The sequence below is a fragment of the Ranitomeya imitator genome, chromosome 4, assembly GCF_032444005.1.
Source record: "Ranitomeya imitator isolate aRanImi1 chromosome 4, aRanImi1.pri, whole genome shotgun sequence".
Taxonomy (NCBI): Eukaryota; Metazoa; Chordata; class Amphibia; order Anura; family Dendrobatidae; genus Ranitomeya; species Ranitomeya imitator.
In genome coordinates this window covers 447,615,399-447,630,728 of record NC_091285.1, presented here as the reverse complement: position 1 = coordinate 447,630,728, position 15,330 = coordinate 447,615,399, and the positions used below count along the sequence as shown (strand labels likewise).

Genomic DNA, 15,330 nt, shown 5'->3' with positions numbered 1-15,330 from the left:
GTTGCGACTGTCGAACAGCCGCGAGACATGCAGCAGCGAGGACTCAAACATATTTTTCGAGCACGCCCAAGACACTCGGATAACCCCTTATCCTATACCGCCTTATCCAAGCATGTTTGCTCATCACTAGTAGTAATCCATATTCCTGAGCTTTTATAACTCTACCAGCACCACTGACCGCTTCCTGTGTCCACTGTGCATAGGTAGAAAGTTGTCACAGTGGTGTGGGCAGGGTTTACATAGCTCAATATTCAAAGAACTGGTAGATCTCTGAGCAGCCCAATAAGTAAGGGTATGTTTCCACGGTCAGGAATGGCTCAGTATTTGCTCAGGATTTGACGCAGGTAAAATCTACATCTGAGGTCACTGGTAGGTCACCTGCGTTTTTGATGTGTTTTTTTTTACATGCGTTTTTTATGCGTTTTTTCATTGCATGCGGGGGTTTTGTCACTTGAAATAAAGCAAATAGAAAGTTGGCTTCAGGGAAGGAAAAAAAAAAGTGATTTTTTTTTTTTGTTTGCAGATATATTGGGATATGTTCCCACGGTCAGTAAACGCTGCGGGTTGGATGTTGTGTACATCTGCAGCGTCCAACCCGCAGCGTCCAGCTGTTACAGCATAGTGGATGGGATTTAAAGAAATCCCATGCCCAATATGTGTGCACCAATGCCCGCGGCTCACCCGCCAAGACGGACATGCGGCGCATCTTTCCAGACCACAGCATGTCAATCTATGTAGTGGAGACGTGCTGTATCCGCTGCGCAAATTACCCATACACTTTCATTAGATGCGGTAAAACCGCATTATCTTCCTAGTCACATGCATATTAAGTGCGGTAACTTAATAATCTTTTTATAAAAATAGTGTGGGGTCCCCCTATATATGTTAACCAGCCAGAGTAAAGCAGACTACTGGGACTGGTATTTCAGGCTGGTAAGGATCCAATATCCATGAACCTTACCAGCCTGATAATACCAGGCCGCAGCAGTCTGCTTACCTTGGATGGTTAGCAAAAATAGTGGCATCTCCTCCAAAAACAAAACGGCGTGGGGTCCCCCTATTTTTGTTAACCAGTCAAGGAAAAAGCAGACAGCTGCTGCCTGATATTCTCAGGCAGGCGAGGACCATGGATTTTGACCCTCACCAGCCTAAAAATAGCAGCCAGTAGCCACCCCACAGCTGGCACATCCAAAGATGTGCCAATTGTGGCACTTTACCCAGCTCTTCCCACTTGCCCTGTAGCGGTGGCAAGTGGGGTTCATATTTGTGGGGTTGTCACCTGTGTATTGTCAGGTGAAATCAAGCCCACGGCTTAGTAATGGAGAGGTGTCAATAAGACACCTATCCATTATTAGTCCTATAGTTATATGGTCAATAAACACACAGCCAGAATAAAGTCCATTATTAATCTTAATTTGCCATACTTACTGCATCGACTAATCCCTGATCCTTCGATCTCCTGCAAAAAAAATTTAAATAGTAAACCGACACACATGCTCGCTGTCCAACATAGCCCATTTACCGAGTGTTCCATGACAAGTCCAGCTCAGCTACATCTGGACGCCTTTGGATGAATGGTGGCAATATGCAGCAGAGCTTGTAGATGACCACTGGAAATAACTCGGTCTCCGACGGTCACCTGTATAGCTGATCAGCTGACCGGAGATAACCCCGGCGGTCACGCGCACGGCAGTTTTCGCGGTCAGCTCATCTCATTGCGAGAACTGCAGTGGACGCGAAGTTCCGGCTGTGGCAGAAGGCAAGACATTATTTAAAGGGAACCTGTCACCCCAAAATTCGCGGGTGAGGTAAGCCCACCGGCATCAGGGGCTTATCTACAGCATTCTGTAATGCTGTAGATAAGCCCCCGATGTTACCTGAAAGAGGAGAAAAATACGTTATATTATACTCACCCAGGGGCGGTCCCGCTGCTGGTCAGGTCAAACGGGCGTCTCTGGTCCGCTGCGGCGCCTCCCATCTTCATTACAAGACGTCCTCTTCTGATCTTCAGCCACGGCTCCGGCGCAGGCGTACTTTGCTCTGCCCTGTTGAGGGCAGACAAAGTACTGCAGTGCGCAGGCGCCGAGCCTCTGACATTTCCGGCGCCTGCGCACTGCAGTACTATCCTCTGCCCTCAATAGGGCAGAGCAAAGTACGCCTGCGCCGGAGCCGTGGCTGAAGATCAGAAGAGAACGTTTTGTAATGAAGATGGGAGGCGCCGCAGCGAACCAGAGACGCCCGTTTGACCTGACCAGCATCGGGACCGCCCCTGGGTGAGTATAATATAACGTCTTTTTCTCCTCTTTCAGGTAACATCGGGGGCTTATCTACAGCATTACAGAATGCTGTAGATAAGCCCCTGATGCCGGTGGGCTTACCCCACCCGCGATTTTCGGGGTGACAGGTTCCCTTTAAATTAGTTCACGTGCATAGTAAGCTGCGTTTCCGCACTTACTACGCATGTGACTATAAAGATGATGCAGTTTTACCGCATCTAATGATAGTCTATGGGACATTTATGCTGCGGAGAATGAGCGTCTCTGCAACATAAGTAGACATGCTGCGGTCTCGAAAGACGTGCCACATGTCTGTTTACGCAGGGCTGCTGCCGGCGTCTTTTAACGCATAGTGGAGATGAGATTTCTTGAAATCCCATCCACTATGCTATAACATCTGGACGCTGCGGGTTTGACGCTGCAGATGAATGCAGCGTCAAACCCGCAGCGGTTACTGACCGTGGAAACATACCCTAACACATTGTTGAATTCAGGGTCTCTGCCCTTTATATCTTGCTGCTCTCAGATGAGGTAGCAAAAACCCAATGACAGATTCCCTTTACCACAGTGACCACAGGCAAGTGCCAAGTGTAATTCAGGCTTTAAAATAGAGGAAGGGGCACAGAAACCCTTGTGAGAGGAGGAATGGAGTAAGACCGCGATCATTAAGTATATAATAAACACGTGCAGCATATACACCATACCTATTGAAAAGGACTAGCATGAAAATGTTGCAGGGAGTGTTTCTCTGTGAACTCTAAGCGAATGTTTCCATTAGCAAAATGTAAAGCGCTGCGGAATATGTTAGCGCTATATAAAAATAAAGATTATTATTACAATATTATTACTGTTTGAGGTCTTGTCAGCCTCTAGTGGATGTAAGAAGAAGTTTCCTGTGCCACGGTAACATTTTACTTACCATTTTCAGCACTACACTAATGATGCTGATGGCCTCTGCACCAGTTTGATGAAGCCCAAATTGATGGAGGGAACGGTGGCTGCTCAGGAAGAGTTTTTTCGGAGTAAGTTTTGAAGATGTTTTAACACATATTCCTGAAAGTAACTTTGTGTTATACTATTGTTGAAATTACTTGTATTCCATTAACTACATAGCTAGAACGATGTGCTGGAGAATACAGTGAAACTTCTTAGAGCTGTCCACCCAACATAGCACTTTAAGTGTGGTGGTCCTCTCAAAGAAGATGGCCAGTAAAAATAAAATATAATGAAACTGAAAACCTTATAACAGGAATTTTGTTCTGGACAAAGGCCCATTCTTACTGGCATGTACTCCCATTTTCTGTTGTAAACCCTTTCTGTACTTTATTCTCTCTTCTCTAGCACTTCTGTCCTCTACAAATTCTTGTCTACTAAATAGTTTTCTTTCTTTTATTTTTTGTTTTGTTAGTTTGGCCCTTTTTTTAATATCCTGTAACTCTCCCAGCCTCCTTTTTATTTATTTTCTTTTTTACTTATTTTTCTTCCTCCGATTTTTTTTTTTTTTTTGCTTATACTCTACCTTCCCACTCGTCACCAACTGTATTTTTTTATCAGGTGGCTGGGCACTGAAGATGAAAGAACTGACCCTTTTGCAGACTATTGGGAGAGGAGAATTTGGAGGTACTTATTTTTCTTTTCATAGTAATTAACGAGTGGAACTTTACTGTAGGCCATGAGTATACTTTAATACTGGTTCATTTTCTTATATTCAATTAATACACCCACATCCTGAATTCATATGGGCAAAAAGAGGCATTTACCATCATGGATTTTCTTCGGCTTTATAATGGGGAGGTTTACAACATGTAAGAGATCACAGAACAGCTTCAGATAGTGACTTACAGCTGACGTTCTTTCTGATGGAATTGTCCACTTTTCCTGTCTATACCAACTTTCCCAGACCGACATGACAACTTCTTCAGCCCAGGACTCAACTGCAGAGATTACAACAAAGACACATCTGACTTCTCACATTTCACTAATCGTCACCATCTATCCCCAACCTACACAAACTCCTTATCCTGCTGATACCCAAATGCCGAGCCGCTGCTGCTTTTTGTGTCCCTACTACAGCACCTACTGCGTGGTGCTGTGTACCCTCTAGATGGTAAAACAAACCTATAAAATATATTAATTCCCTTTGCAAGTGCCCCAGAAAACAGTTCCCAAATTTTGCCCCTTAGAAAGTAATACTGCCCTCTGTTTACCCCTTTGACAGTCCCGATAACCACTTAACATTTAGTAATGTTCCGAATCTCCTCCTCCTGTACAGCTCCCCTCTACAAAGTATGATTCTCCCCTATACATACTGTAGTATAATGCCTCCAAACTGTTTTATGGTGCCAACACTGTATCATGGCCCCCACATTAGCTCCCACTCTGTATAATGGCCCCGTCACTGTAATCACCACACTGTATGATGGCCCCCTAAATAGCCTCCATATAGTATAATGTACTCCACAGTCCTCCATATTGTATAATGCACCCTATAGCCCCCTGTATAGTATAATATGTCCCCCATAGGCCTTCATATAGTATAAAGCACTCCCCATAGGCCTTCATATAATGTACTTCACTCCCCATAGGCCTCCATATAGTATAATGCACTCCTCATAGGCCTCTAAATAGTATAATTCACTCCCTATATTCCTCCATTCAGTATAATGAACTCCCCATAGACCACCATAAAGTTTAATGAACTCCCCATAGGCCTCCATACAGTATAATGCACTCCTCATATGCCTCCATACAGTATAATGCACTGCTCATAGCCTTCATTATTATTGTTGTTATTAGTCCATTTATTCTATGATGCTTTACATGTGAAAAGGGGTATACATAACAAAAAACACGCACAGTAATCTTAAAGAATCATAGAATGTTAGAGTTGGAAGGGACCTCCAGGGTCATCAAGTCCAACCCCCTGATCAATGCAGTGCAGTATTCACTAAACCATCTTGGACAAATGTATGTCCAGCCTTTGTTTCAAGACTTCCATTGAAGAAAAACTCACCACCTCTCATGCCACCTGTTTCACTCATTGATCACCCTCACTGTCAAAAAGTTTTTTCTAATATATAATCTGTATCTTCTCCCTTTCAGTTTAATTCCATTGCTTCTCGTGTTTCCATGTGCAAATGAGAATAGGGATGATCCCTCTACACTGTGACATCCCTTCACATATTTGTACACCGCTATTAAATCTTCTCTTAGCCTTCTTTTTTGCAAGTGAAACATTCCCAGCAATTTCATTGCTTGCAGGAAAACATTTGCAGTCCGCTCACCATCCTGGTAGCTCTTCTATGACCTTGCTCCAGTTTTTCAATGTAATTTTTTTAAATGTGATGCCCAGAACTGGATACACCATTCCAAATGAAGGCTGCCTAAGGAGGAGTGGAGGGGGATAATTACTTCATGTGATCTAGACTTTATGCTTCTCTTAATACATCCAATTACTGTTTTTGCTTTTTTTTGCTGCTGCATCACACTGTTGACTCATGTGCAGACTGTGATCTATTAGTATACCCAAGTCTTTTTCACACGTGCTGTTGCTCAGTTCTATTCATCCCATTCTGTCGATGTAATTTTTGTTTTTCTTGCCCGGATGTAGAATCTTGCATTTCACCATGTTAAATACCATTCCATTAAGGTACCGTCACACTCAGCGACGCTGCAGCGATATAGACAACGAGCCAATCGCTTCAGCGTCGCTGTTTAGGTCACTGTAGAGACGTCAAACACAGCAGCTCCAGAACGATGCAGGAGCGATCCAGTGACGTAACGGAGACTCGCTTATCGTTGTAGCTGGTTGTTAGCTCCATGTAAAACATTGCTGGCATCGTTGCTTTTGCTGTCAAACACTACGATACACGCCGACCTGACGACCAAATAAAGTTCTGGACTTCTAGCTCCGACCAGCGATATCACAGCGGGATCCAGATCGCTGCTGCGTGTCAAACACAACGAGATCGCTATCCAGGGAGCTGCAACGTCACGGATCGTTGTCGTTCTCGTTGTATTTGCTGAGTGTGACGGTACCTTTAAGGTACCTTCACACTGAACAACTTAACAACGATAACTATGGCAATCCGTGACGTTGCAGCGTCATGGATAGCGATATCGTTGTGTTTGACACGCAGCAGCGATCAGGATCCTGCTGTGACATCGCTGGTCGGAGCTAGAAGGCCAGCACCTTATTTCGTCGCTGGATCACTGGCTGACATCGCTGAATCGGCATGTGTGACGCCGATCCAGCGATGTCTTCACTGGTAACCAGGGAAAACATTGGGTTACTAAGCGCAGGGCCGCGCTTAGTAACCCGATGTTTACCCTGGTTACCATTGTAAAAGTTAAAAAAAAAAGCAAACAGTACATACTTACATTCCGGTGTCTGTCCCCCGGCTTCAGCTTCCCTGCACTGTGTCAGCACCGCTGTGCTCTGCTTTACGGCCGGCCGGCGCTGACACAGTGCAGGGAAGCTGACGCCGGGGGACAGACACCGGAATGTAAGTATGTACTGTTTTTTTTTTTTTTTACTTTTACAATGGTAACCAGGGTAAACATCGGGTTACTAAGCGCCGCCCTGCGCTTAGTAACCCGATGTTTACCCTGGTTACCCGGGGACTTCGGCATCGTTGGTCGCTGGAGAGCTGTCTGACAGCTCTCCAGCGACCACACAACGACCTAAACAGCGACGCTGCAGCGATCGGCATCGTCTATATCGCTGCAGCGTCGCTAAATGTGACGGTACCTTTAGTCTCTGCACATTGTTCTAGCTTATCTAGATCCTCCTGAATCCTTTCTGTTATCTATCCCTCCTAGCTTTGCATCGTCTGCAAATTTGATTCATTTACTGTCAGTTCCCTTTATCTAGATCATTTATAAAAATGTTGAAGACTGAGGCCAGGACAGAACTTTGTGGTACCCCACTTGAAACACTCTTCCAATTGGATCTGCAACCATGTATTACTACTCTTTGAGTACGATCACTAAGCGAGTTATAATTCCACCTAACCATAGCCTTGTCAATCCCATACTTGGTCATGTTTACAATAAGGCTAGTGTGAGGTACTTTATCAAATGCTTTGCTGAAGTCAAGATATACTATATCGTATTTACCTGATCCACCTTCCATCATAGAAGGAAATTAGATTAGTCTGACATGACTTGTTTGCTACAAACCCATGCTGGCTCTTGGTCAAAACGCGTCACCCACTGGTACAGGTGGAGAGAACCCTGCTCCCGAGGGCTCGCAATCTATGAGGAATTGGTGAGAATGCAGTAGGTGAGGATTGAGCTGGTCGTGCAGCGATTTGGTGGAACAAAGGTTTTAGTCTTGTCGGAAGAGGTGGATCTTCAGGTTCCTTTTGATGGTTTCCATGGTCCTCCATATAGTATAATGCACTACCCAGAGGCCTCCATATAGTATAATGCAGTTTCCAAAGGCCTCTATATAGTACAATGCACTTCCCAAAGGCCTCTATATTGTATAATGCACTCCCAATAGGCTTCTGTATTGTATAATCCACTCTTTATTGACCTCTATACAGTATAATAAACTCCCCAAAGGCCTCCATAGAGTATAATGCACTCCCCATAAAAAATACAATACTCACCTTTCCTCCTAGTTCCCTTGCTGATCTGATCGCCCGTTCATCTCAGCACAGCGGACGCATTGTACTGAAGTCATCGTGCCCGCTGCCAGAGGGGGAATGATGGGAGAGGTAGCCTCTTGTTCCCTTTCTCATCATTGTTTTTAACTATAACGGCATCCAGCCACTATAGTTGAACGTGCGATTATGGGTGGGGGCCCCTGTGCTGCCACACACACACACACACACACACACACACACACACACACACACACACACACACACTCCTGTTCAAGGGCCCCATAGCGGCAGGTAGATACTCAGCGGCAGAGCAGGGAGACTAACTGTATGGGGGCACTGTGTACGCCGATACAGTTACAGTAGTGTAGCTCCGAGTGAGCCCCGTCAGAATGTGGGGCCCAGGGGGACCACCCCCACGGTGGCTCCACCTTTGCACTATACTGGTGATCAAGAATACGTTTAATATACTTGTAGGAAAGGATGTGAGTTATCGATTAAAATCTAGCAATAATAACACCACCACACTTTTTCTGTCGCCAGAATATACTGATGATTTAAGTTCACAATGCACTATACATTCCAACAACAAACTGAAAAAGTATTCTATTTGTCGAACAGAAGCAAAAAAATGTAGTAGATGTTATATACAGTAGCTGTATTCACGAGTAGAGTGCTCCACTTGCCACCTCCGTTATCAGTGTCTGGTTAATGGTATATTCAGATGGCAGCAATGTAGAAAATAAATGCCTCCAAAAATTGATAAATAAAACTGATCAAAGATTGGAGACAATACCCAAACTAAATACAGATCCATATAAATATCTTTATTACTTCATAGATAGACAATTTAAAAAAAACAACAACACATTAGTTATATGAGCCAAACAGGTGGCTCTGTACCAACTATAATGATACATTGGCTATACATTAAATAATTAGTAATTGGGTCCAACCAATTTTGTATCTAGAATTTCAGTGGGATGTCATAGAATAAAGCTAGACACCTGGCAGACAAAAAATAAATTATATAACAATGAGGAAGTGCAAATTTATAAACTTCCCAAAAAAGTATATGTCAAACCATGCCCTTAGCAAACAACTGGTAGTTACCAGGGTATCTGGTATGGCGCAGAACAGGCCTCAACTCTTGTTTTGCATTCGTTTTTTGGGGGGCATCCTGTTGCATAGACAGGCAGGAGCTGACAGTCACAGGTAAAAGGGAATTTCTCAGCAGATTTTTGCTATGTAATCTGACAGCTGCATGATCTAGGAACAGAGATCCTGATTCCAGCGATGGAGTTTACTGGGTGCTGCAGTTGGCGGGGTTGGCCAGGAGGCACGGGACATCTAATCCTCTAGTGATAATCTCCTGCTGATGAAACACTAATTTTATTAAAGCAGCACAGGGTAAGTGACACATCACTGGAATCTTGGTCTCTTTCCCTACATCACGCAATTCTCAGATTACCGAAGAAAAACCTGCTGACAGATTGCCTTTAAGGGAGACCTAAGAGGCTCGGGAAGTGCTACACTCAGTGACCGGTCAGCTACTATTGGACTGAACGGCACATTATATACACCCTAAAATAGGGCATCACTAACGTGACAGATGTGCTTTTATGCAGTTGCTGGGTTTTGCTATTGCAAGTTACATTTTGGAAATTCGATATTCGTATTTTTGTGTCTGCTGTAGTCGTATTTTTTTGTTTCTAGCAGACAAAGCCGGATCATGCTGTGCTCCTCTACCTTTAAAGCCCATCTGTGACCAGGTGTGATGAATAACGCTCTGACTGTGCTCCACACTTTTTTTGCTATGCTTTTTTTGGGGAAAAAAAAATGTTGTGCTCTGTTTACTTGATTTTTTATTTTTGTGTGCACTTCTTGAACTGGCGAGCTAGAGTTTTTAAAGCACATGACTCCATTTGTCTAAACCTATTTGCCACAGTTTTCTCTGCAAACACAAAATTTGTGCATGAATGTTCAGCAGAATGGCAGGCCTGAAAAACGTGAAACTGTATTCGGCACAAGCAAGCATACCACGCTCTGGGAGGCTTCAGTCACTCTCTCTATGCATAGCTGAGTAGCTTACCACGGTGTTTTACTGAACCTACTGCAGAATAGATATCACAGTTACCTGCTGGATAAAAGAGAGAAAAGGAGACTGAAGAAGCTCATAGACCTCATAGGTTGGGCTTCTTTCACATTTCCATTTTTTGGAATCCGTCACAATGCGTCGTTTTGGGGAAAAAAAAATGCATCCTGCAAATTTTTTCCCATGGATTTGTATTGCCGACGGATCGCGACGTATGGCCACACATTGCATCCGTCGTGCACTGGATGCGTCGGGTTTTGGCGGGCTGTCGTCACAGAAAAACGTTCAAGGGAACGTTTTTCTGTACATCGCATCCAGTGTTTCAGACTGTGCATGCCCAGCAGGAAATATCGCTCTCACGATCTTTCCTCACCCTGCAGTCTGACGGAAATGTGAAAGCACACACTTCCGTCGGTACGTCGTGCCGACGCTTAGTGAGGGCCCCGTACCGACGGAAATGTGAAAGTAGCCTTAGCCGGCATGCTCCATTGCACATGGAGGCTCAAACAGAATCTGTCACCATTTTTATGCTTCGCAATTTGACAGCAACAAGAAAGACTGAGACCCTGATTCTAGCAGTATGCTTTTTACTGGATTTTTTGCTGTAGATTTTCCTAAAATCACTATCTTCTCTGTTGCAGCTCTGCTAGTCCTCTCAAAGATGAGTTCTATCTAACTCTGCTCAAATCTTTGGCATCTTTCTGTCTACACAGTGCATAGGCAGAAAGCTGCAAATTAATGCCGAGGGGGCATGATAACCAAGGCTCATGAATATCAAGAACCTACGTAGCAACACTGTTAATCAGTGGTTTGCACTAAAACCTTGGAGCGCTGGCATCCTGGGTTTCTCCTTCGCCTCATTGGGGGACACAGGACTGTGGGTGTATGCTTCTGCCGCCAGGAGGCTGACACTAAGTAAACGTGAAAAAAAGTTAGCTCCTCCTCCATCGTATACACCCTGACACTGGCTACCAGAGACTCCAGTTTATGCTTAGTGTCTCAAGGAGGCACACCTCTGAGTCCTGTTCCTTTGGACTCCTTTTTTCTACATTATGAATTGAAGGGGCGACGGATCCTTTTGAGGGTCCGATCTCCCCAAAACCATCAACGGGCAAGCACGTGTGATTCCATATCCACGTTCTCTTTCCCGCTACGTGGGATTCTGCACCGGACTTGGCCCTGACCACCCTAAGGTATTTAGACCCTGGGCTGTACAGGCGCCCCCAGACGTCCGTGCTTCCCCCCGGATTTCTACACCCCTGCTCTGCTGCGGTGATAGATGGGGTGGTGGACGGTCCCTCTCCTTATCCTAGATAATGGAGATAGGGCTCCTGCACCGTCTTTTTTGCCTCCCTCCTCGCTGCTGGCATCTAACATGGGGGGGGGCTCCTGACAGGGCGCCTTAGGTTTTACCTTTATGCATCTTGCGACGACAGGGGCTCTCCAGTGCTGGAGGGGGATCCGTCGCCTGCGAGTGGTTGTGCTGCGGCGCTGCAGCGCTGCTTTGCTGCTGACCCCTTTTTTCTTTCTTTCTTTCGGCCGTTTCTGCGGCACTGTGGTGGGGTCTCTGTATGCGGCCGGCGCTGTGGTGCCGCCGATGCTGCGTTGCGGCCGGCGCCGCGGCGCTATGGTGCGGCGGCGCTACGTGCGGCTAGTACCACACTATTATCTCCAGGTGCGGGCCAGGTCTCCAGATTTCATGGGGACATCTTCGGGCAGCACAGGGCCCGGGCTTCCGCCCTGCACACCGCGCCGTTAGGCTCCTCCCCTTCCGGCGCGTCCACTTCCGGTTCCGCCTTTCCCCTCTCGGGGGGAAAAAATTGAGGTCCCGGCTTTAGGCCTACTACAGGCCGCAGCGCTGTTTGGCGGTCCCTCCCCCTGACATCTGCTCTAGGGGCTCTGAGAGGATAAAAGCAACTTCCTTTTGCTCCGCAGCGTACGTCTGGATCTGTCGCTACAGCCTTGGGGACACAGGACTGGGGTAAGTGCTTCTCCCTCCGGCTGAAGCAGTATTTTTTTTTTTTTTTTTTGTCCCAGTCTCTGGCCCTGGGTATAGCATTTACGGATCACTATGTCTAGAAGAGTTTAGTCTCACACGGTTCTTTTTACCGGTTGTGTAGATTGTCATGCCCCATTCCCGCACGCCCAGAGTAATCGCCGCTGCGAGGCCTGTGAGTCTGAACGCGCCCAGGAAAGCCCCCCCCCCCCCGCCAGCCCCCCAATAATCCCTCCGGCTCCTGGCCCTCAAGATTCTGGGGCAGCTCCGCCGGAATGGGTCACGTCTTTGTCGCAATCGATGGCGTCCCTTACTGAAGCAATCAAATCCCTTCAGACCCCGGCAGTTAGGGCCAGCAGTCCATCTGTCTCGGAGAGGGCCTCGGAGTCTCAGGAGCCTCCAGCCTGCAGGGGCCGCGCTCGCGCTAGACAGACGCGTGGTAAGCGGATTCGCACTGCGTCTCCCAGACCCTCAGGTGCTTCCGCATCCTGGAGCTCTGTATCTCGTTCTCCTTACCCTGCAGAAAGCGGGGAAGTTGAGACAGACTATGAGTCGAGAGGGTCCCTTAATTTTAAGAATCCTGGTTTTCAGGAGTCAGTAGATAGCCTCATTGAGGCTGTCAATCAGTCCCTGGGAATAGAGGACGAGTTCGCCTCGCCCACGGATCATAATGGTCAAGGTCCTCGCCCTTCGGCAGGAAGTGTGGAAGCTTCAACAACCGTACTTTCATACGATCCGGTCTTGCATGAGGGTGTTAGGAAAAATGGTTGCAACTATAGAGGCAGTTCCTTTTGCGCAGCTTCATCTTCGTCCTCTCCAACAAGCTATCCTGGCAGTGTGGAACAGAAATCCTCTCTCCCTCAACCACAGATTCCGGTTGTCTCTCCAGGTCAGGCAATCCCTCTCTTGGTGGCTAAACAGCTCATCACTCCTCAGGGGGAAGCCCTTTCCTCCAACCAATTGGCTTGTGGTCACAACAGATGCCAGTCTCCGGGGTTGGGGAGCAGTGTTCTTCCATCACACAGCTCAGGGGCTCTGGTCCCTTCAGGAATCAGCCCTCCCCATCAATCTCTTAGAGATTCGAGCAGTTCGGCTAGCCTTGCGACATTTCCACCATCTTCTGGCGGGTCGCCCTGTCCGAATTCAATCGGACAACGCCACAGCTGTGGCCTATATAAATCACCAGGGGGGCACTCGCAGCAAGGCAGCCATGCAGGAAGTAAAACAGATTCTGTTCTGGGCAGAGAGAAATCACTCTGTGATTTCGGCAGTCCACATTCCGGGCGAAGAGAACTGGGCGGCAGATTTCCTAAGCCGTCAGGGTCTAGCTTCCGGGGAATGGTCTCTCCATCCCGAGGTTTTTCTGCAGATATGCCATCGTTGGGGGACGCCAGACGTGGATCTAATGGCATCCAAGGGCAATGCCAAGGTGCCCAGATTTGTCTCTCGGTACCGAGATCCTCAGGCTATCGCGGTAGATGCGCTAGTACTGTCTTGGAACCAATTTCTCTTCCCTTATCTGTTCCCGCCTCTGGCTCTGCTCCCGAGAGTAATCAAGAAAATCAAGGCAGAGAGAGTACCGGCTATTCTGATCGCTCCGGATTGGCTTCGTCGGACCTGGTATGCAGACCTGGTGCAGCTTCTCGCTGGGGTTCCATGGCGGCTCCCCGATCGACCAGATCTTCTTTCGCAAGGGCCGATCTACCACCAGAACTCAGGGGTCCTACGTTTGACGGCTTGGCCGTTGAATCTTGGGTGTTAACTCGGGCTGGATTCTCCCAAGAGGTAGCAGATACTATGATCAGTGCACGTAAGACTGTTTCGGGCAGAATCTACCATCACACTTGGAAAGTTTTCCTTTCTTGGTGTAGAGAGCACGGGCTGCCCCCTCTGCGGTTTTCCGTCCCCAACATTTTAGCCTTTCTTCAAACAGGCCTGGATTCCGGGCTTGCGCCAAGTACTCTTAAACGGCAGATCTCTGCCTTATCTGTCTTTTTTTTTTTCAGCGCAGGATTGCTACTAATCTTCAGGTCAAAACTTTTTTCCAGGGTGTCGCTCATAAGGTCCCTCCTTATAAGACTTCCTTGGATCCTTGGGACCTTAATCTGGTCTTAAGGGCTTTACAGGACGCTCCTTTTTGAGCCTCTTCAGGATATTTCCTTGACTCTCCTTTCCTGGAAAGTTGTTTTTTTAGTGGCCATAACCTCCATAAGGCGGGTATCAGAGCTGGCAGCCCTCTCCTGTCGTTCTCCCTTTCTTCGTTTTCATCAGGACAAGGTAGTGCTCAGACCAGCACCGTCTTTTTTGCCGAAGGTTGTTTTCTCATTTCACATCAATGAGGATATTGTTATGCCCTCTTTTTGTCCTACGCCCACGCACCGTGTAGAAAAATATCTCCATACGTTGGATCTGGTGAGGGCACTGAGGAGGTACGTCTCCCGAACGGCTCCTTTTCGCCAGGCAGATGCTCTGTTTGTCCTTCCGCAGGGTCGTAGGAAGGGATGCGCGGCTTCAAAATCTACCCTGGCCAGGTGGATAAGGGCCACCATTCAGGAGTCTTATCGCTCCATGGGCATGACGGTTCCGGCCGGAATCAAGGCTCATTCGACAAGAGCGGTGGGGGCTTCCTGGGCCATTCGGCACCAGGCCTCAGCAGAACAGGTTTGCAAGGCTGCGACCTGGTCTAGTCTGCATACGTTTGTCAAACATTATAATGTCCATTCCCAGACCTCTGCAGATGCAAGTCTGGGTAGAAGGATTCTTCAAGCGGCAGTGGCGCACTTATAGACAACCATCATCTGGATGTCTTTTACTGGTGAGTTATTTTTCCCACCCAGGGACTGCTTTAGGACATCCCACAGTCCTGTGTCCCCCAATGAGGCGAAGGAGAAATAGGGGTTTTTGTGTTACTCACCGTAAAATCCTTTTCTCCGAGACGCTCATTGGGGGACACAGCTCCCTCCCTGGTAGCCTTATGGCTGCTTTGGTTATATCTGATTACATTAGTCAGTAGGATCTTTTCTAGACATAAGTTTTCTGTATTTATGCTGTTATATTATTTTTTGTGTTTTGTTCTCCTACTGCTTTTGCACCAAACTGGAGTCTCTGGTAGCCAGTGTCAGGGTGTATACGATGGAGGAGGAGCTAACTTTTTTTCACGTTTACTTAGTGTCATCCTCCTGGCGGCAGAAGCATACACCCACAGTCCTGTGTCCCCCAATGAGCGTCTCGGAGAAAAGGATTTTACGGTGAGTAACACAAAAATCCCTATTTTAATCCCACCAAGGGCTTACACCTGCAATGAATTTTGTATGTTCTCGCCTTGTTTTCGTGTTTTTTCTTTTTTTTTTTTTC

At 46.9% G+C, this 15,330-nt stretch overlaps 1 protein-coding gene across 2 annotated transcripts in view; it reads left to right on the top strand.

The window, feature by feature from the left end:
• The window catches only part of CSK (C-terminal Src kinase), a 135,522-nt gene that overhangs the window by 105,534 nt on the left and 14,658 nt on the right, over positions 1–15,330 (top strand). For both annotated transcript variants that reach the window (XM_069765707.1, XM_069765708.1), the window contains 2 exons: positions 3,205–3,298; positions 3,831–3,896. In XM_069765707.1, the coding sequence (XP_069621808.1) occupies positions 3,205–3,298; positions 3,831–3,896 (160 nt within the window). The remainder of the gene's footprint in view (positions 1–3,204; positions 3,299–3,830; positions 3,897–15,330) is intronic.